Source organism: Psittacula echo (genome assembly GCF_963264785.1).
Source record: "Psittacula echo genome assembly, chromosome: 7".
NCBI classification, from domain to species: Eukaryota; Metazoa; Chordata; class Aves; order Psittaciformes; family Psittacidae; genus Psittacula; species Psittacula echo.
The window spans coordinates 1,327,223-1,354,130 of NC_137740.1; the positions used below are offsets into that span (position 1 = coordinate 1,327,223).

General features: G+C 44.9%; 1 protein-coding gene across 1 annotated transcript; it reads left to right on the forward strand.

The window, feature by feature from the left end:
• The first annotated feature begins 11,158 nt into the window (after positions 1–11,158).
• On the forward strand, positions 11,159–23,808 carry ZRANB2 (zinc finger RANBP2-type containing 2). Its single transcript, XM_080623493.1, has 10 exons — positions 11,159–11,315; positions 11,674–11,726; positions 12,130–12,238; positions 13,593–13,675; positions 15,732–15,808; positions 16,371–16,508; positions 17,337–17,509; positions 19,775–19,861; positions 22,058–22,222; positions 22,738–23,808. The coding sequence occupies exons 1-10, from the start codon at positions 11,260–11,262 to the stop codon at positions 22,799–22,801; spliced, it is 1,005 nt and encodes a 334-aa protein (XP_080479619.1). The 5' UTR covers positions 11,159–11,259; the 3' UTR covers positions 22,802–23,808.
• The last annotated feature ends 3,100 nt before the right edge of the window (positions 23,809–26,908 follow it).

Consider the following 26,908-nt stretch of genomic DNA (forward strand, 5'->3'; position numbering starts at 1 on the left):
ATGAATCATTCATGGCAAACGGCCGAGTCCCACGAGCTGCAGGATGACCAGGGCTTGGCTTATTCACTGGGAAAAACTAACACAGCTCTTAATGAACCCAGACAGGTTATTCTGACGGCATCGAAGCAGCAAAACCGGGTGGAGTTTTAGGATTCAAAAAACATTATATATTTTGTCAGGATCTCACTGTTTTTTTTCCCCTTTCTGAATAATGAATGAAGCTGTTTTAACGCAGTGTTAATGTCGGGAGTGCTGGGTGAAGGATTCGATTGAAAGCCTGTCATAGGACTCTCTTGTTTCACTGACAAGAGTTGTCATGTTCCCCTGACACCTGACGTGCAGAGCACCGGTGGATAAATAGCTTAAAGATGAAATTGTCAGTCTCCATTACCCTGCACCACCAACTACCTAGTGCTGTGGCCAGGGGTGCTGGGCTGGAGACCCACCAAGCTCCTCCAGATGGAGAGAAGGAGGCTGGACATGAGTGGATGCAGCATCACCTCACCCAAGGGACGAGCTGGAGGAGCAGTTCCACACCCTGTTGCACACAGACTTTTCCCAAGCGTGTCAGCAATGATGATTCTGGGGATTGTACTTTTTGCTGTGCTTATGGCAGAGAAAAAGCCAGAGGACACTGTGCACATGCAGGGCAAACCCTGGTGAAGGAAAGAGCAGGGATAAGAGAATAAACACAGGGCTTCAGCTTTGGTGGGGAAAAACTGCACATTGTAGAAATTAGCCCCAAAGTTTTAAGTTGGATACCTCCTGGGAGGTAATTTAAATTGAAAAGTTTCCAGCTGTAAATGAATTTTATACTACTTGGAACCAAGATGATGGCACTAACCTAGTTTGCCACCTTCATTCCCCACTGACAGCAGGAGAAACATCTGAAAACCCTGTGCTACTGGGAATTACTTTCATAGTGTCCCTTGGATTTGTCTCATTTCTAGCTACTTCGGGGAGACTCTGGGAATGGCTGTGCTATAACCATAGCAACGCAGATTCTGCACAGCACTCACCGTGTCTGTTGTTAACAAAAAAGCATAGCTGCTATCAAAATAAGGACAAGGGGGGTTGGAACTAGATAAGCTTTAAGGTCCCTTCTAACCCAAACTAGTCTGGGATTCTATGATTCTATGATTCAAACCCCTTTCTATTTGCATTCAACGGTATGTTGAACCAGCATCACTTTGCTTTTGGCCGAGGCAGGGTTTGGAGCTGCAGGAGCAAGGAGAGGAGGCTGGGTGGGATTGGTGTGACCAGGGAGCGTGGCTCATACACAAGCCAGGGCTCGCTTTTGGGGGGAAACACACTCAGGCTTTGGCAGCATCTGCAGGGCCAGTCTGGAGGTCTGTGGAGACAGAGACTGCACCTTCCCCAAGGTTCCCTGGAGGGGCAGATTGCCAATGTGAACTGATCGGGTTCTACTTCTGGGGAAGACGACACACTAACTCTGCTGTAGAGTCTGGCTGAGGTTAGACAAAGACATGGCTGGCCTGATCCCATACAATAGATGGACCTGCTTCAGGTAGAAGACCTCCAGAAGCCCCCTCTGCATACACACATAAATACATACCTCTGCTTCACTCAGTGTTTGTACTGTCTGCCTGCCAGGAGAATTCAGGACCTGAGCCAGCCTCATGAAAAAAGTGTGATTAACAGACCTCAGAAAGCTTTGGGGGAAATAACTTGTGTCTTGTGGAGGTGCAGAGCTTACCTTATCTCTTGAGTTGTCAACTCACTGACATCCTTCTAGCTTCTGACCAGCAGAACCCACATTCTTCTGCAGTGGACTCTCCACCTGCATTCATAGAATCACAGAATCATAGAATCATGGAATCCCAGGCTGGAAGGGACCTCAAGGATCATATGGTCCAACCTTTTTAGGCAGAGCACGACCTAGACTAGATGTCCCAGCACCTTGTTCAGCTAGATCTTAACTGTGTCCAATGCTGGGGAGTCACCACTTCCCTGGGGAGATTATTCCAATGGCTGATTGTTCTCATTGAGAATTTTTTTCCTTTTCTATCCAACTGGAATCTCTCCCGATTCACTTGACTTCATTTGGTCTGGTGTGGCATGTTGGTCTCAAACGCAGTGTGAACTGAAATTGTTCTTAGAACTTCTTGTTCTATTTATAATTGCAACTTAAGGAAAAACAAAGCTTACTCAAGAGTTTTCTTCTTCAATAAAAGAAAGAAGAGGGGAAAGAAGAATTCTCCTTCATGGAAATTCATTTCTCTGCAAACAGGACACTTGTCAAAATGACTTTGTGTGTCTGATGTTACTGCAATTGAGTGTCCTGGAAAAAAGAGAGGCTGCCTTCACTGAAATGCGAAGATCTGTAGCAGAACTGGCTGCAAAAATGAGGACATGAAATTGCTTTTGCTTCCTCACTGGTAAGCAGCGACGTATTGACAGTGCAAGTAGTCACAAGTTCTCTGGCAGTGAAGGAACACTCGTGGTTCTCCTTGGACATCCCAAGAAAAAGGTCACATAGATGCACCTCTAGGACATGAGACAGCAAACCCCGCAGGACCCTCCTGATGAACACTCTTGGGTTTGTTCAGTTCTTTACCTAAACCAAACTGGCCAATTTTTGTTGATTTTGTCAAAGCAGAATTTCGAGAAGCAGCAAAATACTTATGCCCAGTAAGATGCAAAAACCAAAGCAATGAACTAGAGGTGTAAGGACACCAGAAGACAGGTCAGCAGCCTAATTCCGACTTCAGAGTCCTAAACTGGTACAATTCAATGTTCATTAACAAAAATATGGCTCAAAATTGCAATACTGTAGCTAAAACTAGTAGAAAAATGTTTAGGTATGGGTTTTGGCATTATTCCTTACCCTTTAAATGTACCACTGACATATTCCCATCAATTGGGATATGTGGGAACAGACTGTTACTTGGTTTTAGGGGCAGATTGCCAAAGTAGGTGATACTTTGCCAAATACATTTTCTTTACTTTGGAATAGTGTAATAGAATGATTCAAATTGGCTGCTCTGAAGGGGTTAATTATTTCTGTGACCATGTTACACTTTTGTCTACTTCACACCATGTTTCTTGGAGTAAATACTGATCCGTAGAACTTTCCCCGCTGCCGCGTTGCTGATTTCAGCGAGGGCACAATCTGTGAAAAGCCAAACGCAAGATTATGATGAAGCACAAAAACAGCTCCACAAAGAGCTGGGAGCTTCTGAAGCCTGCAGGTAGGGCTGAGCGAAGGCTCCCTGCTGTGCTGGCGCTCCTGCAGCCCCGAGGTGCTCAGGTGCCATGGTGACGAGCATTCCCAGAGAGGTGGAGCCGAGGAGCTCTAACCGATCCTCGGGTCCTCCTCGCCCCGATTCCAGCGTGGGTTAATTAGTGGTGATAACATGCCGCGCAGGAAGGGCACAGGAGGACAAGCATGGGAAAGGTTAATCACATCTTGTTTTGCTCGCCAGCGACTCCTCAAATGGTGAACCTTTTCCAACCTGGCTTTTCAAAACTATATATTAGATCTTCCTTTTTACATGCCTCACTTTTATTTCTACTGGCTGGCCCATTAATTGCTTCTGCTCAAACAAATTTGTATTCAAAATAAGGGGTTTTGAACCAGGGTAATTATAGCTGTCAACTGGGGCATTATTTATTCTGCACCTCACCTACATGGTGTTCAAACATACCTTTGGAAAATTATAAATATTGGCTTATTTACGCATATTTTTCATAAACACATCACCTTCTTTTAAGCAGCAGGTTTAGAGCTTTTGCTGCTGAGAGTCTTACTCCTTCAGTGACACAGGAGCACAGAGCCTGTCAGCCATCATCCTTCTCACACATCACGTACGTGTCATCATTATACCGAATCCCCTCTCCAGCACTGTCAGGTTGGAATGCTGGAAGTGCCTTTTGTGTTTTTCAGTGACAGAGATACCAGAAGGAGGCCACAGTGTCTTCACATAATGATCTGCAGCGATCACGGTGCACCAGCAACTTGTTGAAAAAGGGACAAATGACAAGTCTTCAGGTTTTATCCTGGCCTAACAGACTCCTCTGATTCCAGAGAGGAATCCTTCAGTCCTTTCCTGGAAAATGTGAAAGTGGGTCAGGAAAAAGAGTGGACGAACACAAGAGAAAGTGGACTTTTTTGGGGTATTAACTAAAGATTAACCCTAAACTTACAAGCAAATATGCAAAATATGTGCTATGAAATACAAAGTCATGGAAGTTGTAAGATCTTTTGCAACTGATCCAAAGCCAAAAAACATACAGTGGAATATATATATGCTGCCTGTCCACCCATGTGATATAATTCTACGATTCTATGTCAAATCCTGAAGGCTGTACTCTGTGAAAGCAACCAAAGTAATCCACCAATACCAAAGGCAAACTGAACAACACTTCCTCCTGACTCCAGACCTCACCATCTAATCCCAGGCTGGTTTGGGTTGGAAGGGACCTTAAAGCACATCCAGTTCCAACCCCTGCCATGAACTTTTGACAAGGGCCTGTAGGGACAGGCCAAGGGGAATGGCTTTAACCTGCCAGAGAGGAGACTGAGATGAGCTCTTAGGCAGAAGCTCTTCCCTGTGAGGGTGCTGAGGCACTGGCCCAGGGTGCCCAGAGAAGCTGTGGCTGTCCCATCCCTGGCAGTGCTCAAGGCCAGGTTGGACACAGGGGCTTGGAGCAACCAACTTCTCTGGGCCGCCTGTTTGACCACCCTCACAGGGAAAAGCTTCTGCCTAAGAGCTCATCTCAGTCTTCCCTCTGGCAGCTTAAAGCCATTCCCCTTGGCCTGGCCCTACAGGCCCTTGTCCCAAGCCCCTCTCCAGCTTTCCTGCAGCCCCTTTAGGCACTGGAGCTGCTCTCAGGTCTCCCCTTCAGGAGCCTTCTCTTCTCCAGGCTGCCCCAGCCCAGCTCTCTCAGCCTGGCTCCAGAGCAGAGCTGCTCCAGCCCTCGCAGCATCTCCGTGGCCTCCTCTGGACTCAATAGTCAATATTGACAAAATAGGGCAGTGCTTTTCGGAGTACTGCTGCTCATCCAGTTGTTCACTACTTAAGACTTGTGTGTTTGATTTCTCCCTTCCAAGTCTGATACTTTGCATGCAATCCGAGTTCAATATCTTTTTACTTCACATCCCCCATCAACATATAATGCAGAAATAACCTGGAGTTTCACTAGTCCAACGTGCAGGGATGACAAAAATAGGCCATATTTGATCATTAAATTTTCACTCCCAAACAACAGCAATACAATCTCTAATGCAGCTCTCACTGTTGTTAACAGCCTTTCCTGCAATCAGAATGGCGATATAGATGCACTGCTTTCTCCAGGAAATTCTACCTGTCAGACAGTTGTTCTAGTTCTAGTGCACCTGCTCAGAAATAAATAAGGACTCGTGATACACTTCACTCCTCTGACAGGAAAATCCAAACATGTATTTGCCCACAATTTAGTTGCCATTCACAATACAGTTTAGGATTGTCTTTTAGAGCCACAGGAGATCTGGTTTTGATTTGTGAACTTCATCTCTGAAGCAGATGTAAAATAGGATAACATTTACCTCATCATTTAGAAGAAGTGACCTATCCAGACAAGATTACTTCTGGGTACAGGCAGAAGCAACACCATGCAAGAGCTAACACTGTACCCTAAGAAAACCAGAAGAATTAGTTTTTAATGCAGCAGTTATATATTCCATGGCTGGCTAGATAATAGCATCATGGAATGGTTTGGGTTGGAAGTAACCTTTAAAGCTCATTCAGTTCCAACTCCCTGCCACGGGCAGGGACCCCTTCCACTAGAGCAGCTTGCTCCACGCCCCTGTGTCCAACCTGGCCTTGAACACTGCCAGGCATGGGGCAGCCACAGCTTCTCTGGGCAACCTGTTCCATTGTCTTCACTACAAAGAAGTTTTGGAAGGCACACAGAATCATAGAGTCAAGTAGTCTGGAAAAGACTAGTTGAGATTATCGAGTCCAACCGTCCAACTGCCAAGCCCACCACTAAACCATGTCACTATGGCAAAATTGATTTCCCCTCCAGATCTCCCCCCATGGCTGCCCCTCATAATCTCCACTCACAGCAACCTCTCATCTGCCCCACATAGCAGCCTACAGTGTATAGCTGCTGCCCCTCCCCATAATGGAAACCCCGCATCTTCTATCAAGATCTCCCCTCCTGCCCCCCATTCACCCCCCATGGCTGCCCCTCCCCTCATGATTTTTCATCATGGCCGCCTCTACTCTCCCCTCATGATCTCTCCATATGGCTGCCCCTCATCCCTCACGGCCACCCCTCCTCTCCCCTCATGATCTTCCATCATGGCCACCTCTCCTTTGCCCTCATGATCTCCTCTCATAGCCACTCCTCCCTTCCAAAATGAATGCCTCTCATGGCCGCCCCTCTTCTCCGTTCATGATCTTCCCTCATGGGGGTCCTTCCTCTCCCTTCATGGCCTCCCCTCATGACCTTCCATCACAGCCACCCCTCCCCTCCCCTCATGATCTTCCGTCATGGCCACCCCTCCCTTCCCCTCATGACCTCTTCTCATGGCCACCCCTTCCTTCCCCTCATGATCTTCCCTCACGGCCGCCCCTCCTTTCCCCTCATGATCATCATGGCCACCCCTCCTCTCCCCTCATGATCTTTCATTATGGGTGCCCCTCCTCTCCCTTCATGATCTCCTCTCATAGCCACCCCTCCCTTCCAAAATGAATGCCTCTCATGGCCGCCCCCCTTCTCCGTTCATGATCTTCCCTCATGGGGGCCTCTCCTCTCCCTTCATGGCCTCCCCTCATGACCTTCCATCACAGCCACCCCTCTCCTCTCCTCATGATCTTTCATCATGGCTGCCCCTCCCCTCCCCTCATGATCTTCCCTCATGGCCACCCCTCCTTTCCCCTCATGATTTTCTCTCATGGCTGCCCCTCCTCTCCCTTCATGATCTTTCATCATGGCCGCCCCTCCTTTCCCCTCATGATCTTTGATCATGGCCGCCCCTCCTTTCCCCTCATGATCTTTCATCATGGCCACCCCTCCTTTCCCCTCATGATCTTTCATCATGGCCACCCCTCCTTTCCCCTCATGATCTTTCATCATGGCCACCCCTCCTTTCCCCTCATGATCTTCTCTCATGGCTGCCCCTCCTCTCCCCTCATGATCTTTCATCATGGCCACCCCTCCTTTTCCCTCATGATCTTTCATCATGGCCACCCCTCCTTTCCCCTCATGATCTTTCATCATGGCCACCCCTCCTTTCCCCTCATGATTTTCTCTCATGGCTGCCCCTCCTCTCCCTTCATGATCTTTCATCATGGCCGCCCCTCCTTTCCCCTCATGATCTTTCATCATGGCCACCCCTCCCTTCATGATCTTCACTCATGTCCGCCTGTCTTCTTCCCTCATGATCTCCTCTAATGGCCACCTCTTCTCTCCCCTCATGATCTTCCCTCACGGCCACCCCTCTCCTCCCCTCATGAACTCCTCTCATGGCCGCCCCTCTTCTCCCCTCATGATCTTCCCTCATGGTTGACCCTCCTCTCCCCTCATGATCTTTCATCATGGCCACTCCTCCTCTCCCCTCATTACCTTCCACCATGGCCACCCCTATCCTCCCCTCATGATTTTCTCTCATGGCCACCTCTCCTCTCCTTTCATGATCTCCCATCATGGCTGCCCCTCCCTTCCCCTCATGAGCTTCCCTCATGGCCACTTCTCCTCTCCCTTCAAGATCTTCTGTCATGGCCACCCCTACCCTCTCCTCATGATCTCCCATCATGGCCACCCCTCTCCTTCCCCTGCTGATCTTCCCTCATGGCCACCCCTTCTCACCCCTCATGATCTCCCATCGCAAACACCCCTCACCCCTGATGGCCGCCCCTCTCCCCCTCCCGCCAACTGAGATCCTTCATGGCGTCCCTGCCACGTCAGCAGCCATCCCTCCCTTGAAAACCCCTAGTGCCAAACATCTGCCACACTTGGAAACAGAAAGGGACTTTGGAAAACCACCCCTGCCAACGCTGCGGTGCACCCTCAAACGGCTGCTGCAGCACAGCAGCTCTCCCACAGCACGAGACAGCACGAGCCTGGGGTGGTGTACAGCTCTTGCACTTTCTAGCACAGGCACCACGTTTTCACTTCTCCTCGTTTAAACAAATACCTGTCAGGTTGTGATGAGCTTTGAAAACTGAACAGTCAAATGCTGTTTCGCTGTATAATTTAGTGTATGTTCAGTTGCATCAACACAAATGGCTTTTCATAATAGTTAGATTTCACCTGATGGAAGCACATTGCACTCTTTCAACTCACGGATCTGAAATTATTATTATTATGATGTCTTGGGAAGCATCAACAGTGTATTAAGTGCTTTAAAGTGATGCTTAAAAACCTGGGTGCCCCAAGTTGCTTAATAAAGAGCATGGCACGCAGACAGCGTACTGGGAAAGGGCTTGAAAGCAGAAGGGAAGAGCTGCGAAGCACAGGCAGCCTCCAGTTAATTGCTGCCTTTGATGCTGCTGGCCCTTGTACCATTTAGTCTTTCTTGAGGAAAACTGATTTTCAGGGCTTGTTGGTAGGAATTGGCTGTCTAGAGAGAGGCCAATTAAACAGTTTTCTGTACATTTTTTCATTCTCAGCTGTTGGGTTTCATTATGTTAAAATGATGGGTGATGTATTTCTCATTTACTTGGTTATTATCAACTCCTCACCCACATTTGAAGCCAAAATGTGTTGAGAAAGAAACAGGAATCCAATAAAATCAGTCAGAAGCTACTGTGAAACAGGGAGTTTAAATGAAACTTTGTATAAGAAACACAGGAAATGATCAACATATCAAAAATCTTTACGTAAAACTGGTTCTTAAATAAGGGAATCTCCTATATAGGCACTGAGCTGAACAGCAGATTGTGCCTGATCATATCTCTCCAGGGTGCAGGAGATCTTGCCCACTTGGGCCTTGCTTTTATTCACAAATTGAAAGTTGTGTTTTGTTTTTTTTTTTTTAAAGTGAATTGGTCCAAGGATGTTACAGAAACTTTGCACAGACTGGGAAAGGTCTCACTGACCACATCAGGACTGTGGCTGCAGGTGCCTGGCCGAGGACTCCTCTGGGGAGGTTCCTTTGGCAGAAAACAAGTATCAAAATAATCTCAATGCTCCCTGCCAACTTCATGCTCCGTATCAGGTGCTACCCAGGGATAACCTTGCATTCCATTCCCAGTGCCAGCTGCACCTGGTGGCAGGGAAGCTTTTTTCTCCTTTTTTTTTTTAATAGAGTTATCAATACGTTGGTATTTAAAATATCCCCACCGAATTCCATGAAAAGCAGGGGTTTAATCTGTGATAACAACGCAACCTGAAGAATGTGCGTTCCTAAAGTGCCACCTGCTGTACAGACAAACACCACGCCATGGAGGGAGTGAATCCTGCCAGGCACTCTGCGCTGCCGCTGTATTCACCGGCTTTTTCAAGCTCTTTTCTACTTCATTTTGAAGATCGGCACTGACAGAGGGCTCTGGTAGTTTAAATCCCTCCGGCAGGTTAAAGACGCTCCCCTTGTCCTGTCCCTACAGGCGCCTTTAGGCACTGGAGCTGCTCTAAGGTCTCCCCTTCAGGAGCCTTCTCTTCTCCAGGCTGCCCCAGCCCAGCTCTCTCAGCCTGGCTCCAGAGCAGAGCTGCTCCAGCCCTCGCAGCATCTCCATGGCCTCCTCTGCCCTCGCTCCAACAGCTCCATGTCCCTCTTGTGCTGCTGCCCCAGAGCTGGATCAGGATTGTGGGGGGCTCTCATGGGAGATTTGCTGCCATTTTATCACAACGCTAAGACTCTGCTCTCTCATTTGAGCTTAGACTGATCATCCAGTGCCACAAAGGAACGTCGTTTGGGGCAGAAACTGCTGCTCGAGCTTTCACATTTGGCACTGCTGCCTGTGAAGCACTGCGCCTCGCACAGGCTGCGGACACAAACAGTGCAGGACCCCTGCTGCCCTACAGGCTCTGCCCTGGGCTGTGCCCTGCGGCCATCTTCTTTTCACCTCGTTCTTTCTGCTTGTTCTTGAATTCCAGAAAGAGAAAAGGCAAGTAGAGAAAAGCAAGTATTTTCACAGCCCTTGCTTTCGATTCCCCTTTGTCTGGAGCCTTCTCCAGCTGCAGACCAAGGCAGGTGTAGTGCTTCCTGCTCAGGAGAATGCATGTTGTCAGGGTTCGTACATAACCCAACACATTTTTCCAGCGCAGTCACGCTGGTTTACACTTTTATAAGTAAATAGCAGTAACAAAGTCATCTTCCCTCATGACCTGGAGAGTGGATGTGAGAAAAACCAGGCCCATAACCAGATTCCAGATGGTTTTTCCACAGGATGTGGCTACAGCATGGAAAGGAGATAAAAACTGCCAGGAATGTCACATTTGCTCTAAATCAGCACATCACATGTGTTTAATTAGGTAGTGCTGGTCAGACTAGGTGTGCAGATCCCACCAGATCATCACCAGTCCAAAGGGAAAAGCAAAAGGACTGAGCAGTTGCACACAGGACATGGAAGCATTTGTCCCTGTGCTGAAGTGAACGCCCCACAAACCACAGGATGGTCTTTTCATCATAGTAAAACCCATCTTTAAAATAATGGATTTTCTTGAACACTCTAACATTAAAGTCTTATTCTTGTTTAAAGCACTCTGTATGTTCTTGTGGTGACTTCTTCAGTGCTGTCACACTGAGAAACCAGTCTGAACGCAGTGTGCTCTGTCTTCTCTGTAAATGAAGCCTTATTTCATTCATCTTTCATTACGCATTAGCAGCTGATGTATTGTAGTGAAGATGCACACGCAGGACCTCGGGCACGTCTGTCCCGGCTGGGACTTTGGGGTGACAAACGCCACAGCAGCACCCGCAGGAAAGGAATCTGCCATGAATAAGGGAGCTCTATAGTGTTGATTTTCACTTTTTCGCGCTGCCGGACGCCTCCTCGTTCGGCGGGACCGGCTCCCCGGCTCACAGCGCGACTCCCACCCCCAAGCCGCTCCTCTCCCCTCAGCTCAATCCCGCCACGGCGGCCGAACGCACTGCGCATGCGCCCCTCCGCGAACAGCCCTCCTCCCCGCTGGGGGCGCGCTTCCTTCGGCCCGCTCTTCCCGCTGGCCACGCTGAGGCGCCCGGGCCGCTGCCTGAGCAGAATCCGTGCGGGCGGCAGCAGGGCGCAGGCGCGGTGGGCAACCCGGCCCGCGCAGGGCCCTGGTCCTCTGGCGCGGCGCTGAGTGCTCGGCTCGGTGGGGCCCAAGATGTCGACCAAGAATTTCCGCGTGAGCGACGGGGACTGGATCTGCCCCGACAAGAAGTGAGCGGGGACGGGGCGGGACGGGGGCAGCGCCCGCCGCGGGGGCCGGCGGCGCACAGCGCGGAACACGGCGCAGCACAGCGCCCGCCCGTGGGGCAACACCGGCCCGGGGAGCCGCGGCCGCCGGGTCCCGAGAGGCTGCCCCCTCCCACCGGCTTGGGACGGTCCGGGTCAGTTTCCCCCCTGCAGAGCTCCACAGCTCCGACATCATGGGGCCGCGCAGGGCCTGGGAAACTTCGTGTTCCGATTTGGAACCGATTCAGCCTGAAATATAAAGGTGGTTTTCTTTTAAGTCTCGCGCGAGTGCATTTTCCAGCGTTAACCAGCGTCTTCGTTCTCGCTCCGCTTCTGTTTTCAGGTGCGGGAACGTAAACTTTGCGAGAAGAACCAACTGTAACAGATGTGGAAGAGGTGAGTGTCTCAGCTGCCAGACAGGAGATTGAGATGAGCTCTTAGGCAGAAGCTCTTCCCTGTGAGGGTGCTGAGGCGCTGGCCCAGGGTGCCCAGAGAAGCTGTGGCTGCCCCATCCCTGGCAGTGTTCAAGGCCAGGTTGGACACAGGGGCTTGGAGCAGCCTGCTCTGGTGGAAGGTATCCCTGCCTGTGCAGGGGTTGGGACTGGAGGAGCTTTAAACTCCTTTCCAAGACAAACTAGAATGGGATTCTATGATCTTTTTCTCCTCATCTGTTTCTGCCATTTAAAAATAATATTAAATCCATTTAAAAATAATATTAAATCCATTTTAAAAGAATATATTCATGAAGCAAGGTGTTTGAGAGCTGTTTGTTCTTTGTGTCTTTGTTTTTATTTTCCAGAAAAAACAACAGAAGCCAAAATGATGAAAGCTGGAGGGACTGAAATAGGGAAGACACTTGCTGAAAAGAGTCGTGGGCTCTTCAGTGCTAACGACTGGCAGTGTAAAACGTACGGCCTGGTACAGAGTGCAAAGTGTTCTTGTAGTGCCAAACAACACCTCAAACAGCCTGGTTCTTAATGGTGTCACTGTACATTTACTTGTACAGTTGAGGAAGAATGGTCAAAACTCACACAGGTTCAACTCATAGTGTTCTGATGCGAGGCTAGCGTTCAGTTTTGCTTGCTGGAGAGCAGCTTGTTTAACATGGCTGGGAAATGGTTAAAAATAATCAAGATAGGTAGGTAAAAGTTCATGTTTTTCTCTGATAAGCTGGGCACTTCTCAAGTGGAAGATACGTGTGGATGGAAGTAACACCCACACTGCAGCGTGATATTTTGTTGTTAACATTCACTAAACACGTAATGAGTCAAGTTTAGCCCATGGTTAAATTCTCAGATGTTTCTCCAAGGCATCAGTTGGGAATATTAAGACCTCAATTAGAAAAGGGCTGCTTTAATAAAACGCTTGGATTTTTGAAAGGAGCACTTTAAGGATTTCAGGCTTTTGCTGTTTGAGCTGTCTGAGCAGTGAAACCTGAAATTCTTTTTTCCTGTTGGCATGGAGCTGTTTTCAGTCTGATGGGTTTCCAGTGGCACTGTCCTGCAGCAGCAGGTTCCCTGGGCAATGCTGTGGACCCCAGTATCTGAGGGGATCTGCTTGATGCCTTCAGGATTGCTGTGTCTCTCCAAGTTTATAGTTAGGTTGGGTCTTACAGACCTTCTCTTCTCTCTGGGGCTGAGCAGTGTCTTGAGGGTAGCACTACAAATGGAGGAAGCCTGAATGGCCTTCTAGGAGGTCATAAGATAGGAATGCAGTTGCAGAAGCAGATAACTACAGCAGTGAGGGACAGTGGCTGCTCCTAAGCATTATACACATGGTGCCTTCTTCGTTAACCCCTCTGAACCATGAATGCCACTAGTGGAGAGCAGTGAGGGGTCTTAACACTTTTTGTGCAGTTACCCCTGTAAACTTGTCCACATGCCTTTTCTTTCCCTTCCACTTGTCCAGTATGGTCACCTTCCCATCCTCATTCTAGTGAAACACCCAGAGACTCTCTCAAGCAGTTATGTTATGAGGACTGTTGCCATGGAGATTTACCATATCACTGCTAAAACTTGACAAATACATTTTTGTAATATTTCTCATTTTGAAGACCAGGTTGAACAGGGCTTGGAGCAACCTGCTGTAGTGGAAGGTGCCCCTGCCCATGGCGGGGGGTTGGAACTGTATGAGCTTTAAGGTCCCTTCCAACACAAACCACTCTGATTCTATGATTTATTCTAAGTGTTGCCTCCACAGTTAAGCTTTTTGATTTAAAATAAAATGTTTCTTATTTTTGTTTCGTTCTTTTTGCCTCTGAAGATGTGGTAACGTGAACTGGGCTAGAAGATCAGAATGCAATATGTGTAATACTCCAAAGTACGCGAAATTGGAGGAAAGGACAGGTAAGATGTGTGTGGTTTTAAACTACTCAAATTGCTGTAAGAGGACTTCTTTTTATAAATTGCAGTGTAATTTAATTAAAGATGGTGTTTTCACAGCAGAACCAGAAAAGTTGACAGGCTGAGAGAGCTGGGCTGGGGCAGCCTGGAGAAGAGAAGACTCCTTAAGGGGAGACCTTAGAGCAGCTCCAGTGCCTAAAGGGGCTCCAGGAAACCTGGAGCGGGGCTTTGGACAAGGGCCTGAAGGGACAGGCCAGGGGGAATGGCTTTAACCTGCCCGAGGGGAGACTGAGATGAGCTCTTAGGCAGAAGCTTTTCCCTGTGAGGGTGCTGAGGCACTGGCCCAGGGTGCCCAGAGAAGCTGTGGCTGCCCCATCCCTGGCAGTGTTCAAGGCTAGGTTGGATGAGGCTTGGAGCAAGCTGCTGTAGTGGAAGGTGTCCTTGCCTGTGTCAGGAGTTGGAAGTGGAAGAAATTTATGCTCCATTCCAGCAGAAACCAGTCTGTGATTGTATGAAAGTTGAATGAATTTCTATATGTAAATAAGTCTTGGACTTACTTATAAGTAGGTTCTTGGACTTGATTACTTTTAGTGGTGTGTTAAGTATATGGTTGTTTCATATAGAAAGTCAACAGATACTCAGCTTAAACTCCCCCTATATTTGATTTTGTTACTAAGATGTTTGGAAGGAATAATACAATATGTATTCAACTCCAGAAGGCCCAGTGCATGCACAATGTCCATTGCTGGAGGCCTCAGCATTCCCAAGAACAGGGTTTGAAGGTTGTGTAGATCAGACTATCACCTCTTAATGAGGTTTAGGTTTGTTCATGCTTGGACACGTTTTGAGTTCCTTATGCATTAATAATGAGCCCAGTGGTAACTAGACTGGAGGATCTCCTTACAGTGCACTCGTGCATTTGTACTGGTACCACTGCAAATGGGATCAGGCTGAGAACTTAACGCATGGAGTGTGACAATAATGCGTATGCACTTGGCTGACATGGTTTAGCTTGGGTGACATGGTTTTGTGTGTGGTGTCCCTGCCCATGGCAGGGGGATTGGAACTTGATGATCTTAAGGTCCTTTCCAACCCTAACTGTTCCATGATTCTATATATAAAAAAAAGAAGCATGGAGAAGAGCACACAGGTTATTATTCAAAAGAATATTTTCAATACTCATATCTAATATTGTAAGAATATTAAAGAAGAATATTTAACTGGATTTAATATATTTCATATAATTGAATATTTTTACTATTTCATTATTGTTCCACGTTCTGGTGTCCCTTAGACATTGCCAGTCCTGTGCAGGACACTCAGCATGTTGCGTATGCTTGGAGTCAGTTACAGAGGCAGCTGAAACAAAAATGATCCCTTCAGGTGTTCCTCTTACGTTAGACAAAGGAACAGAGAGATGCCTAAGGCAAATCTTGGCATTCGTACAATTCCTTGCGACTGCAGGATCCTTCTATTGCTGTAGCTCCCTGAGGAGCTATATCTGAGTGTATGTCCAAAAGAATTGTGATACCCAGGGGGCTGCGTGCGTGTGGGACCTGGCTGAGGCCAAGGGAAGCAGTTGAGCAGTGTGTCCCCGCCTTGTGTTTCACTCAGTGCTTTCCTGAGTTGGCTACTGGCTGCTACCTAAGGTGGGATTTCAGTCTTGGAGTACAGTAGCCTTTGTTCTAGCCCCTTGGGGACATGCCTGTGTGCATCCACACAGGGCAGCTGTCAGGCACCACAGCCCCACCAGAGCTCTTCTGGGAAGCACAGCTATAATCCTGACATTTCTTTTATGTTTTTTTCCCACTCTTTTAAGCTCTCTTGCTTCTGTGTTGTTTGTGTCTTAATCCATTTGCTCAGTTAGGTTTCTGTTTAGTAAATGTGTGTAGGAACAATTCATGTTCCTCTTGAGATCCTGTTACGTTCTTGGGGCACGTGTTTATAAACCACTGAAGGCTTCCTGAGCCTCTGTGAAAGTTTAGAATAAACTTTGTGCTTCTTGTAGCTGAATTTGGTGCAGCTCAAGAGATTTGTCTTGTTTTCCCCCTTTTTCAAGGATACGGAGGAGGATTTAATGAGCGAGAGAATGTTGAATATATAGAACGTGAGGAATCAGATGGGGAGTATGATGAGGTAAGATTGGGTGCGTGTGCTGCTCTGGAGGCGCAGGTACTGTGTGATGTGTGTGTTTAGGATATGTTTGCATTTGGTTTCCTTAGAAGAGTGCTGTTCAAGAATATGTTGTGATACAGCTGTCTGCCAAATGCTCATGTGTGAGAGTTTTGAACTGAAAGTGAATGTATCTGTTTTGTCTTTTGTGAGTAAAAAGTAAAAATGAATTAAACTGGTACGAGCTGAGTTTGTTAAGTTTCTTCAAGAGATAGCTCAAGGGTCATGGGTGTTGCTTTCAGCCAGATGCTCAATGGTGTTTAATAAAGATAACCCATAGACAGAAATATAAAATACTCTCGTAAAATTCAGATTTCCATTCAGCTTGTCTTTGGGCACTAACTGTACCCAAGACAAGCATCTCTTCAGAAATGTTCTTGTTGCTAACTGATGTTTTATGATAGATACTTCTCTTTCCCTTTGAGCAATATCTTACTTGAAATTGACGTGTACTTATAAAAAAATGCAGGTTTTAATTTAAATTACTTTTGATTCTATCGTATTCTAATGAAATAACATTGCTTAGTTTGGACGTAAAAAGAAAAAGTACAGAGGGAAGCCAGTTGGTCCTGCATCTATCCTGAAGGAAGTAGAAGATAAGGAGTCTGAAGGGGAAGATGAGGAGGATGAGGATGAAGATCTCTCCAAATATAAATTGGATGAGGTAACATGTTTGGAGTTTTTATCATTCTTTAATCATGACTATAGTGCTGTGTAGTAGTAGTGGGTAGGGTTTGGTTTGTACTTTAGCTGCCTTTAGAGAAATGTGGAGGAGCAGCTATTGAGTAATGGTTCTACAGCTTCTGTGAAGTAATGTGCACAAGCTGTTTTGTTCTAAATACCTGCAGTCACAGATACGTGATTTTAAAACTTACCTGAGATCAGAATCAGTAGTTCTGAAATCTGTGTTTGGAACCTTTGTCTATGGACACCATATAAAGGAAATACTGTTGAGTTTTACTCTTAGCCTTTTAAAACCATGTCCAATTTCTATTTTGTAAATGGAATAAAGTGAGTTTTTTCATCTTTTCAGAAATACATGATCACATAGCGGATTGTCCACATCTCTGGACAGTAGTCCTGCAGAGACCTGCATATGTGCTTATTATTTACACAGCAGTCACCAGATCCTGCCCATGACACATGTGTCTGCAGAATTGTGCTTTGGTTCTAGATTTTGCATCTGCAGATTCTTCCAGGCACTCAGTTAAAGTAACTGGTAAAATGAATGTCTCTGCTCTCATTAGCTTCATTAAATATCAGAAATGGGACCTTAGATGGGGGTTTTCCAGGCTTTATATTAGCTTGCTTTGAAATAGTTATTTTCAGTCACTCCTTACTCTTAAAATATTTGGATCTGAGGACATGCACTACCAACAGTATTTCAGAGGTTGAAAGCCACAAAATGAACCCCAGAATAGGCAAAAAACACTAACTGGAGAAAACAATCTAGGTGTTTCTGAAGTATTTTTGTGTATCTGCATTTTTTCAGGATGAGGATGAAGATGATGCTGACCTCTCAAAATATAATCTTGATGCCAGTGAGGAAGAGGACACTAACAAGAAAAAAAAATCCAATAGGCGCAGTCGCTCTAAGTCTCGGTCTTCCCACTCGCGATCTTCATCACGCTCATCCTCTCATTCAAGCTCAAGGTCTAGGTCCAGGTAAACGGGTACAGGTCAAGGGTAACGCCAGGCAAAATGTCAGTATCTAACTTCTTTATTTACTTTTTTTTTTCTTGATTGCCTTACAGTTTTAGTTCAATAATGTTAATGATTTCATGTACAGAATTTACACAGGTAGATAATGTTCTCTTCTGACCTTCTGTGGCTTCTCATGACAGAGGTTTCCTGTGTCTTGCTGCTTGTTTTAGCAAATTTAAGTTGATATTTCAATTGAATCCTGCAAATATGTTAAAATGTGACTTATTTTCAATTTTATTTTTAGGCTTGTTGGCCTTATGTGAGTCAATGGGTGAACTTTGTTTTTTAGCAGTGTTGGGTAGAGCTGTTTAACAGAAGCAGAGGGTGCTGTGGTTAGAGTGGGAGGAGGCAGAAGAGGGCAGTGATGATGCAGTCCAGGCAGATTCAGGGAAAGGACAAAATGGAAAATAGCTTGGAAATAATGACAAGAAACTTGAACTTGGCAGGAGACACAGCTTTAAGTACAGTGTCAGCACTGTCAGAAGAACACTGAAGGTTTATATTGGTCATGGGACCACTACGAAAGCGTATGGGGCAGATTGAAGATCTTGCATTATTATTTTTTAAATTCAGTAATATATGAACAATTCAATAAATGTTGTGTAATTGGGTGATGTAAATCATATTGTAGCTTTTTAGCTGCCTTACAACTAATATGAGGATGATACTGGTAGGTTTAAGACCTCAGATCAGTATAGGGTTATATATAAGGTTCATACACATAAAGTTCAAGTTTCTTCTAACCTTCTTAGTTCTGTAACTGCACCTCTCTGCTCTCCCTGCTGTGGCTATTGCCCAAATTCTTCAGCCCCTCAGACTAACCAGGTGTCGGCCACTGTCTCTGTTGTCTTTCTCCCCCCATGGTTGTCTTGCTTTTTTCTGTTCTGCTGCTTCTGTGACAAATTAAGCTCTTCATAGTCCATACTGTGAGACACTGCATTCTTCAAATGTCATGTAGCTCTGACGAGGAGCAGCCTGAATGAGAGTGATGAAGCTGGTCATTGTCAGCAGTTTCATCACAGAATCATCACAGAATCATTACAGAATAGTTTGGGTTGGAAAGGACCTTAAGATCATCTAGTTCCAACCCCCTGGCCATGGGCAGGGGCACCTCTGTGAAGGAAGGTGTGGGGCAAGATCTGTGAGAAAGTGGGTGCACTGTCCTGTTTGAGGGCAGCACGGACCCAGTGTGAGCTGCATTTGAGGGCCGTTTTTAGGTGTAGGGGTGGGAAGGTCAAAGGAGACAACTTCATCTGGCCTTGAGTTTGCTCATTGATTCACAAATGTTAACTGAAATAACTGGTATTTGCTAGGGATCATTTAACTTCCTGTTGAACTTTTTGCTTCTAGCTACAGATAAGTGGTTGGAAATGGCAGCTGCCATTTGTGGACACTTCTTTGTGTTTGTTAAAAAGGTTTAAATATATTTCCTAGTTAGCATGTGCTCATACTGCTTCTGTTTTACAGGAAAATGAAAAAGATGTGGTAACAATATAAATAGGGAGATTGACAGCATGTATAATAGATTTTTCCTTAAAGATTATTGCAGTCTGATTGCAATACTTTCTTTTTACAATGTCAATGCAAGTCCACTACTGTTTTTACATCTCTGTTATGGTTTGTGCTTAAAGAAAATCCATCAACATGAAAAAATGGGAAGTAATTTTGATAAGTTACAAGTGGTGTTGGAGATGTCTGTACTTGAACTCAGAATCAACTACTACTGATTGTTAATGCAGGGGGAAATCTTGATGAAAACTTGAAACTGCTTCAAAATGCTTGCGAGAACTGATGTGGGGAGATGCGGGCTAGTTAGTCCTGATGCTGTGCCCTACTCTGCTGTTCAGAGGAATGATGGGCTGCAGGTTAAGGCATTGGTTTTAAACACTGTTAAAAGTCAAGGCACTGGTTTCATGAAATAGTTAATAGATGGGCAGTTGTTTCATTTGCCCAATAACTGCAATTCTGTTTAATGTTTGTGCTTTGTTTTAGGAAACGTAAGCTAAAAGCTGACTTTGTAATTTAATTGCACCATCTTACTATGTTAAAGTTTCTGTTTCACAATGTGCTGTGGTGGTACCGGGGGAGCAGGCAGAAATTGTCACTGCTTTAGTGACTCTAGGCCAAACTGTCTCAGTGCAGTGTTGTCTCTGCTGCTGACAGCAGCAGTTTTTCTGCTAAATACAAGTCAGACACGGGGAAAAAAAGTCTTCCATGTTGTTTCAGGTCCCATTCAAGAAGTTCTTCCAGTTCCAGATCAAGATCTCGTTCCAGTTCCAGGGAGCACTCTAGATCTCGTGGGTCAAAATCAAGGTGAATGAGGTAGAACTCTCTCCTTGCAGAGAGAAAAAAGGGCAGAAGAACCAACCGCTTGTTGATTTCATCATAAAATTGTGCTGGTCAGAGCACATTCACTGTTTTGTATCTTGGAAGTCAGAACCTTTGGGGTCTCTGCACAAGATGCTTCCCACTAAACATGTGTTTCTTGAGAATGGCAGTTTTTGGTTGAAGAGGTTAAGCTGAATCTAAGCTAGATGGGTGAATGCCAGAGATCATCACTTGGAAGGAAGAAGGATTTGAATGCATGTTCACCTGCTTCAGCATTTTCTGCTGGTTTTACTCTTTCTACTTTGGCTACTTGATGTGGAAGAACATTAGAAAATATGCTGTAATTCTGGGTTTGTGTTTAGTGAGAACTTACTTAATGTATATTTTAACTTATTTAACTGCTTGAATGAGTCCAGAGGAGGCCACGGAGATGCTGCGAGGACTGGAGCAGCTCTGCTCTGGAGCCAGGCTGAGAGAGCTGGGCTGATTCAGCCTGGAGAAGAGAAGGCTTCTTAAGGGAAGACCTTAGAGCAGCTCCAGTGCCTAAAAGGGCTACAGGAAACCTGGAGAGGAGCGTTGGACAAGGGTCTGTAGGGACAGGCCAAGGGGAATGGCTTTAAGCTGCCAGAGGGGAGATTGAGATGAGCTCTTAGGCAGAAGCTCTTCCCTGTGAGGGTGCTGAGGTGCTGGCACAGGGTGCCCAGAGAAGCTGTGGCTGCCCCATCCCTGGCAGTGTTCAAGGCCAGGTTGGACACAGGGGCTTGGAGCAAGTTGCTCTATGGAAGGTGTCCCTGCCCATGGCAGGGGTTGGAGCTGGATGAGCTTTAAGCTCCCTTCTAACCCAACCCAAACGCAAACCAGTCTAGGATTCTGTGTATCCAAGTTCCACTAGGTAGTGCTGTCATTATCTTTATAATGTGGGATGTAACAATCAGTGAACCGAAGTGTTGATAGTAAATCACGTGAGAAGCCTACAGAAGCTTGAGCTCACTGCGGTTACTGACTTGTGTGGAGGAGAGTGACAAAGCACAGAAGTTCCTTGAGGTGTCCTTACACAGGCATCCTGTTGGCAGGACTTGCCTTTTGCCATGGCATGAGGAGCTGTCCCACCTCCACAGGTGCAGAGAATCTTAATACTGTAAACAAGGAAGTTTTGTGCCAGGAAAGACCAGTCACAGATGGTGCCAGCACCCTTTGGTGGCAGAACATGCTGTGGGTTATGTGAGGGTCAGTGTGAGATGGAGCCTGTGCTTCTACGAGAAAAAAAAAGGAGTGGCTGTGCCCCCATGGGTGCTGCGGGGACTCAGTGCAGCACCCACTGAGTGTGCTCACAGAATGAGCTTGTGGAAATAGGATTGCCCTACTATTATGATTTACAGTGGAAATATTTTACCAACCACATACACTGTGGTGTTGGGGCTTTTAAAACATTTTACCCATCTTACCGAAAAAAAGAAAGACTCAGGTGTTTTAATATAAATTTGGAATTAGAGCTTAGGACTTTGCAGCTCTATCACTTTTTCCACAGGTGGGTTTCTTTTCCTTGTTTAATTCTTGTAGATAACAAAGTGATTTTTTGAGTGTTTGTAAGTGAAGCTGGTCATTTACAGGGTTTTTTTAATGCCAAAATGACTGTATTGTAAGAAGTTTTAAAAATCTTTTCGTTATGAAAAGTCTTACTTTCTACACAAATTATTGTGATATTTGTAAATACCCCTTCAGAGGGTTCTTACTATTCTAGTAAGATGAACATTACAAACCTCTTAATATGAGACGAATTACTGTTAAATCAGCATCACCTCAGTGGTTTTCAAGCCACTTTGATCTGAGTTTAAGTACTGAGGAAGGTCCTTACACAGGCTACTTCCTACCGCAGTCTGCCATCCCCTCTTTATCCACGTGCATCATTCTGGTGAATGCTGGAAAGAGGTTTCCAATCTACTGGTGGTCTCTATAGCAAAAAAACACTAGGAAAATTTAATAAGAATACTACTTTGGCTTTAGAAGTGTTTATTGGCAGATAACGCAGGAGTAAGTATTACAGCATCCACATGTTTATTTGACAAAGCACTGATGCGGCTAGAGTAGTGAGTGTGAAAACTGTCTCTTTATGTTCTTTCTTTCTTTGTTCTCTCTATATTATACCAGAATTAAATCTCATTTATTTCTTAATCAATAAAGATCCAGCTCCAGGTCCTACAGGGGGTCTTCCACCCCAAGAAAGAGATCTTACTCGAGCTCTCGTTCTTCCTCCTCCCCCGAGAGAAGCAAGAAGCGAAGTCGTTCTCGATCTTCTTCATCTGGTGATCGCAAAAAAAGACGATCGAGATCACGGTCACCCGAAAGGTTTGGGTTTATGTAGAATAAGAATGGGTGTATTTAAATGTGTGATTTTTATTTATTTTTTCTGAAGGACTTGAGATTCACTGGGAAGGAGTTGAATCTGATCAGTTATTCTGATATTTAAAGTAGTTTTCTCACTTCCCCTACCCTTTACTTCTTATTAAAGTCTCTGTAATTGCTTCTCCCCAATGAAACTTCCTCCTGGTAGAAGCATGTTCCATAGAAAGACCTGGGTCACCATCTTTCAGTGTGTGAAAGCATTAATGTATACTTTAGTGATTTAGTTTCATAAGTAAATATTGCCTTTAGAAGCTGTATTCTACTTTCAGTATTAAACTTCTAGCATTAAATTCACTTTCATGACCTTAAAGTGGTTTAAATTTATTTCTATATCCTTATAAGGCCCCTGTCAGATACACTTTGCTTCCAGCTATTGTAGGGTACAGACTACTCAAAGTGGATGCTAAAATTAACTTCAACTCATTTCTTTGCATGCTTTCTCCATTTATATCTTGCAGACGCCGCAGATCATCATCTGGATCTTCCCATTCTGGTTCCCGTACAAGTTCTAAAAAGAAATAACGTATTAAAGCTCACCTTTAAAAAACAAAAAACCCAGGAAAAACAAATTCCAGTCAGTGCATGAGACATTTTTAAGAAGTTGGTGTCTTACTTGGTCAGAAGTGCTAAATCTGCTAGTAGAGGTGCATGTCTGTCCTTGCTTTCTGGAAACCTGCAGCTTTGTTCATGAAACAAAACGTGAGGTAGCATTTTAAGCCATAAACTCCTCACAGGAGGTGTGAGGATTTATTACTTGAGTAAAGAGGGGGGTAATTATTATTTCTCAAGACTCAGTTGCTCAGTTTCTGGCTCTCTCACTCAATTCCTGGCTCTCTTCCATGTAAGAGCAGGTACGTTCCAACACCACTTTGCTCTTCATGTGACAATTAGAAGAAGTATCTGAGGAATGCAGAAGAACCCATAAGCTTTCTGCATCCAGCTTCTGAGCTTGTTCATACGGGACCACACAAGATTAGTATAGCTGTAGGGCTGGGCTTACCCACTGGATGATAGTAGTGAGTACTTAGGTCTAGTTATTGTTTGGTTTTCTGTGTTGAAGTACAGGTGGATGCCCCTCTCTTTAGCTGTGCTCAGTGCAAAGTAGTTATTAAGTACCCAGAGCAGCAGGTGGTTCTGTAGAGAGCACATTAGACCTCATTCCTTCCAAGCAAGGATGTTTGAGACATTGGGCACTGTCGTCTCCAAAGCTGGTGCCCGATAGCTGCCAGTGCCTATCACTAGGAATGATTTGCGGCCATCAGCAACATGCCCTTCGCAGAGGGTACTGGCTGTGGTGGTGTCACACACATGGACCCTGGACGCAGCGATCCTCTCCTATAAAAGGATCACTTTAGGAGCTACTCTGGAGATGGAGGCATGTGGAACTAGCTTCTTGGAATCAAGTGAAGCTTCTGCAGGCCGTCTGTAAAATTCATTTGGGGCTGACTAAAATTCTTAAGGTATCTGAATTTTATTTATATTTAAAAGTGAGAATTAATAAACTCTGTAGAAAGTGCTGACATCCTAAATGTGTTCTTCATCAGTCATTCTTTTTCCCTTAAACATAATTTATGGCTTAAAATGCTTCATTTAATCTATTTGGATAGCAATATCACATTAAGACTTGGTCTTTCTTGAGCTCCGTTTGGTTAAGCAAGGTTTAAGTATCATCAGTACCATCACAAGGTAAGTATGTTAAGGAAAGTTCTTTTTAAGCTAGCAAACAGCAATATATCTGCATTTACTTGAGTCCTAGAGCTTCCAAACTCCTTTTTGACCACTGCTTTTTAAAATGAACTGCACAGAAGCAAACGGAGCAACATTTTAAAAACCAGATTCTTCCTTTTCTTCCTTTTATTTTTTAAGATACTTCTTTTGGACTGATGTAGAAGCAAAATGGTTTTGGCGTAGAGATATTTTGATAATCTCTTTTTTGCAGAAGAAAAAATGCTCTGCAGTTTCTTCTTTAATGCTTTCTTTTCTAATTTCAGTGCTAGGTGTGTGTAGGTTGCACAAGAGCAGGTTAGTCTTGTAACTGCCTCTGACAACTTCAGTCCAACTACTAAACTGTACAGATTGGAGCCGCTAATGCGATGTTGTTAGCCTTTGGGTTTTCTCCTTGTGCTTTGTATTACAATTGTTGCTGTAGTTAACAGATGGAAGTTTTTGCATTTAGCAAATGATAGGCTACCAGACAAAGGAAAGTGATGGTTTCATTTGGCTTAGATAAAATGTAAGGCAAAATGATTCTGTAGACAAGTGTAAATAAAGCCTGTGAGTCAACTGTGCAGCGAGTGCTCTCTCTTGGCAACATAAAGCGATCCTTCAGTGTACTTGTGGTGGTGTGACTGCAGTGCAAGAAGGGTGGTTCATATCCTTCCCTGGCCGTATATATCATGCATGTTCGGATTGTTTCAGTTCTTTAAGTACTGAAAATACTTCAGGATTTAAACAGCAGCATGTTTAAAATGAGCTGTTAAGAAATTCAAGGCATTTTCTTTTCCGTATCTTCTTTTCAGGCTGTTTTTAGAGGAAGTATATTTAAATTACTTTAATTTCTACGTTTTAAATGACAAAGGCACAGTGGCTGTGGTTGTCTGCATGCAAAATACCTCTTTGTAGTTACTGGATCAGCAAATAAGTGAGAACCAAGTGATCAGAACTGATACGGGTTCACCTCTGCTCAGACACAAAGCTGGCTGTGGCTCAGGCAGTAGAAAGCTGTGGGGAGAGTTGGTGTAGGTTGGGATACAATGGTCTCCAGTGACCTAGCAATATACTTTTCTGTTTCACTAGAAATTATTCCCTTGCCCTCAATGTATTCACTGGAGTCAGATCAGTTGCTGCCTGCAGAAATAAAGTGGTATTTGTGTGCAGCTTTATCAAAGATCAGTGATGTTTGGCATGGAGGAGGAAGTGGAGATAAGGCCAAGTTTACGGGTAATGTGCTTTTCTAAGAAAAACTAAATGCGTTCATGGATAGTCAGGGTGGGTTTGCACAAGTGTTCTGTAGGAAGTGAAAACTGGGAAGGGATTTGAGGTAACACTGGCCTTTAATTTTGTATAAATTGGGCAACTTTAAAATTCCCTGATGAATAAGTTTTCTTCAGTCGATAAAAACCATTAAAACGTGAGTGTTGGAACATTTTAAACCAAGATTGCTTCATTTCTGCTAACTCCTCTACACTGCTGTGAGATAGAAAACACTGTGATGAACAACCAGAGATTAAATAGGCTCTGTGTTGGGTCTTACTTCCCGCTAACTTCAATTTACTAACTTCAGTTTACTTTTCACTAACTTCAATTTACTTAACTCCTGCGGTTAGCTGTTACACTGAGTAATCTGCAGTATTTTTGTCCTTTTCAGTGCATTAGGCATTGCTCACTGGCCATGCCTTGTTCTGGTGGGGGTGACGTGTTGCACCATGGGCTTGTATTGATTATCGTTTAAAACATTTCAGATTCAATGATGCTGTCACTGGGAATCATTGAACATTATTTAAAGAGTAGTGGAAAATACTCCCACTGCTGAAGATGCTGACTTGAAACCTTTCTAATTGTCAGTGTAGAGCACATATGGTTTGGGTGGGAAGGGACCTTAAAGCTCACCCAGTTCCAACCACCTTCCACTAGAGCAGGTTGCTCCAAGCCACATCCCTAGCAAGTAGGGCTGGATAACTTTTAATAGTTTTATACCTGTTGTCTTCCATTCAGGTATTGGAAAAGGCTTCTTAAAAGCAGACTTTGACAATCAAAAGCTGGCCAGTGGAGTTTGGAATTCCCAGGATGGTACAGGATGGCAGTGGAGGGGTTGGCAGTTTCATTCTCCATAAGCACCTCACTTCAGCTGGTAACCGTGATGTTTCACTGTTTTATCTTCCATCAGGAAAGACTTCATGCTCGAGTCCTTTCCAAGCCAGAAAATGAATTACTGAGATCCTAAAGTAATTATTCTTGTGCAATAGGAGAAGATACTTTCAATGGGGGGGGGTGGGGGGGGGGAGGAAGTTCGACTGAAGCCAATGGAAGTTTTAAGAGGGATAGAGTCCCACATTCAGTAACACACCCTTTGCTCCTTGCTGGTAACAGCAGCACCCTGGGATCAGCCTGGCTTTACCTTCATTCCCATGGGAGTAGTTTCCCTGATAGGGATGCTGCCTCTGCTCCGGTCCCTGGGCTGTAGTTTCCAGCTGCTTTTGGCGGAGAAACTCTAATGTTCTTCATCAATCCTATACTTTGTTCTTGGTGCATTAATCAGAATGTACCATTTTCTAGATGATATGGAGTAGGTCATAGAATTTTCTGCCTAAAATTCCTTTAATATAAAGGAAGTTTTGTTCTTTAATCAGAGTAACATGAGCTAATAGGCTGCTTGATTTGGTTTGGGTTTCTTAAGTATGAAAGTATAGGTATTTGTGCAAACCTTTCTGAAATGGAAAGTGGAGCACCAGAAGGTGCTCCTGTAAACAGGTATGACAACTGCTTTGAGCAAAGTTCTGCACAATTGACTCACTTTAACAATTTACTGCCATTATCAAAATAAGCAGTATTTTTATTGGAAAAAATAGCACTTACACATGCATCAAAAATGAAAAGGTCTGTGGAGTGCTCCAGACTTAGTCTGCAAAA

What these genes read in the sequence shown, in the direction of transcription:
- ZRANB2 (XM_080623493.1), top strand. Translation starts at nt 11,260, where the DNA reads ATGTCGACCAAGAATTTCCGCGTGAGCGACGGGGACTGGATCTGCCCC. An exon ending in GAAATTGGAGGAAAGGACAG is followed by an intron (nt 13,676 to 15,731) that starts GTAAGATGTGTG and finishes CCCTTTTTCAAG; the next exon opens with GATACGGAGGAGGATTTAAT. An exon ending in CAGATGGGGAGTATGATGAG is followed by an intron (nt 15,809 to 16,370) that starts GTAAGATTGGGT and finishes AACATTGCTTAG; the next exon opens with TTTGGACGTAAAAAGAAAAA.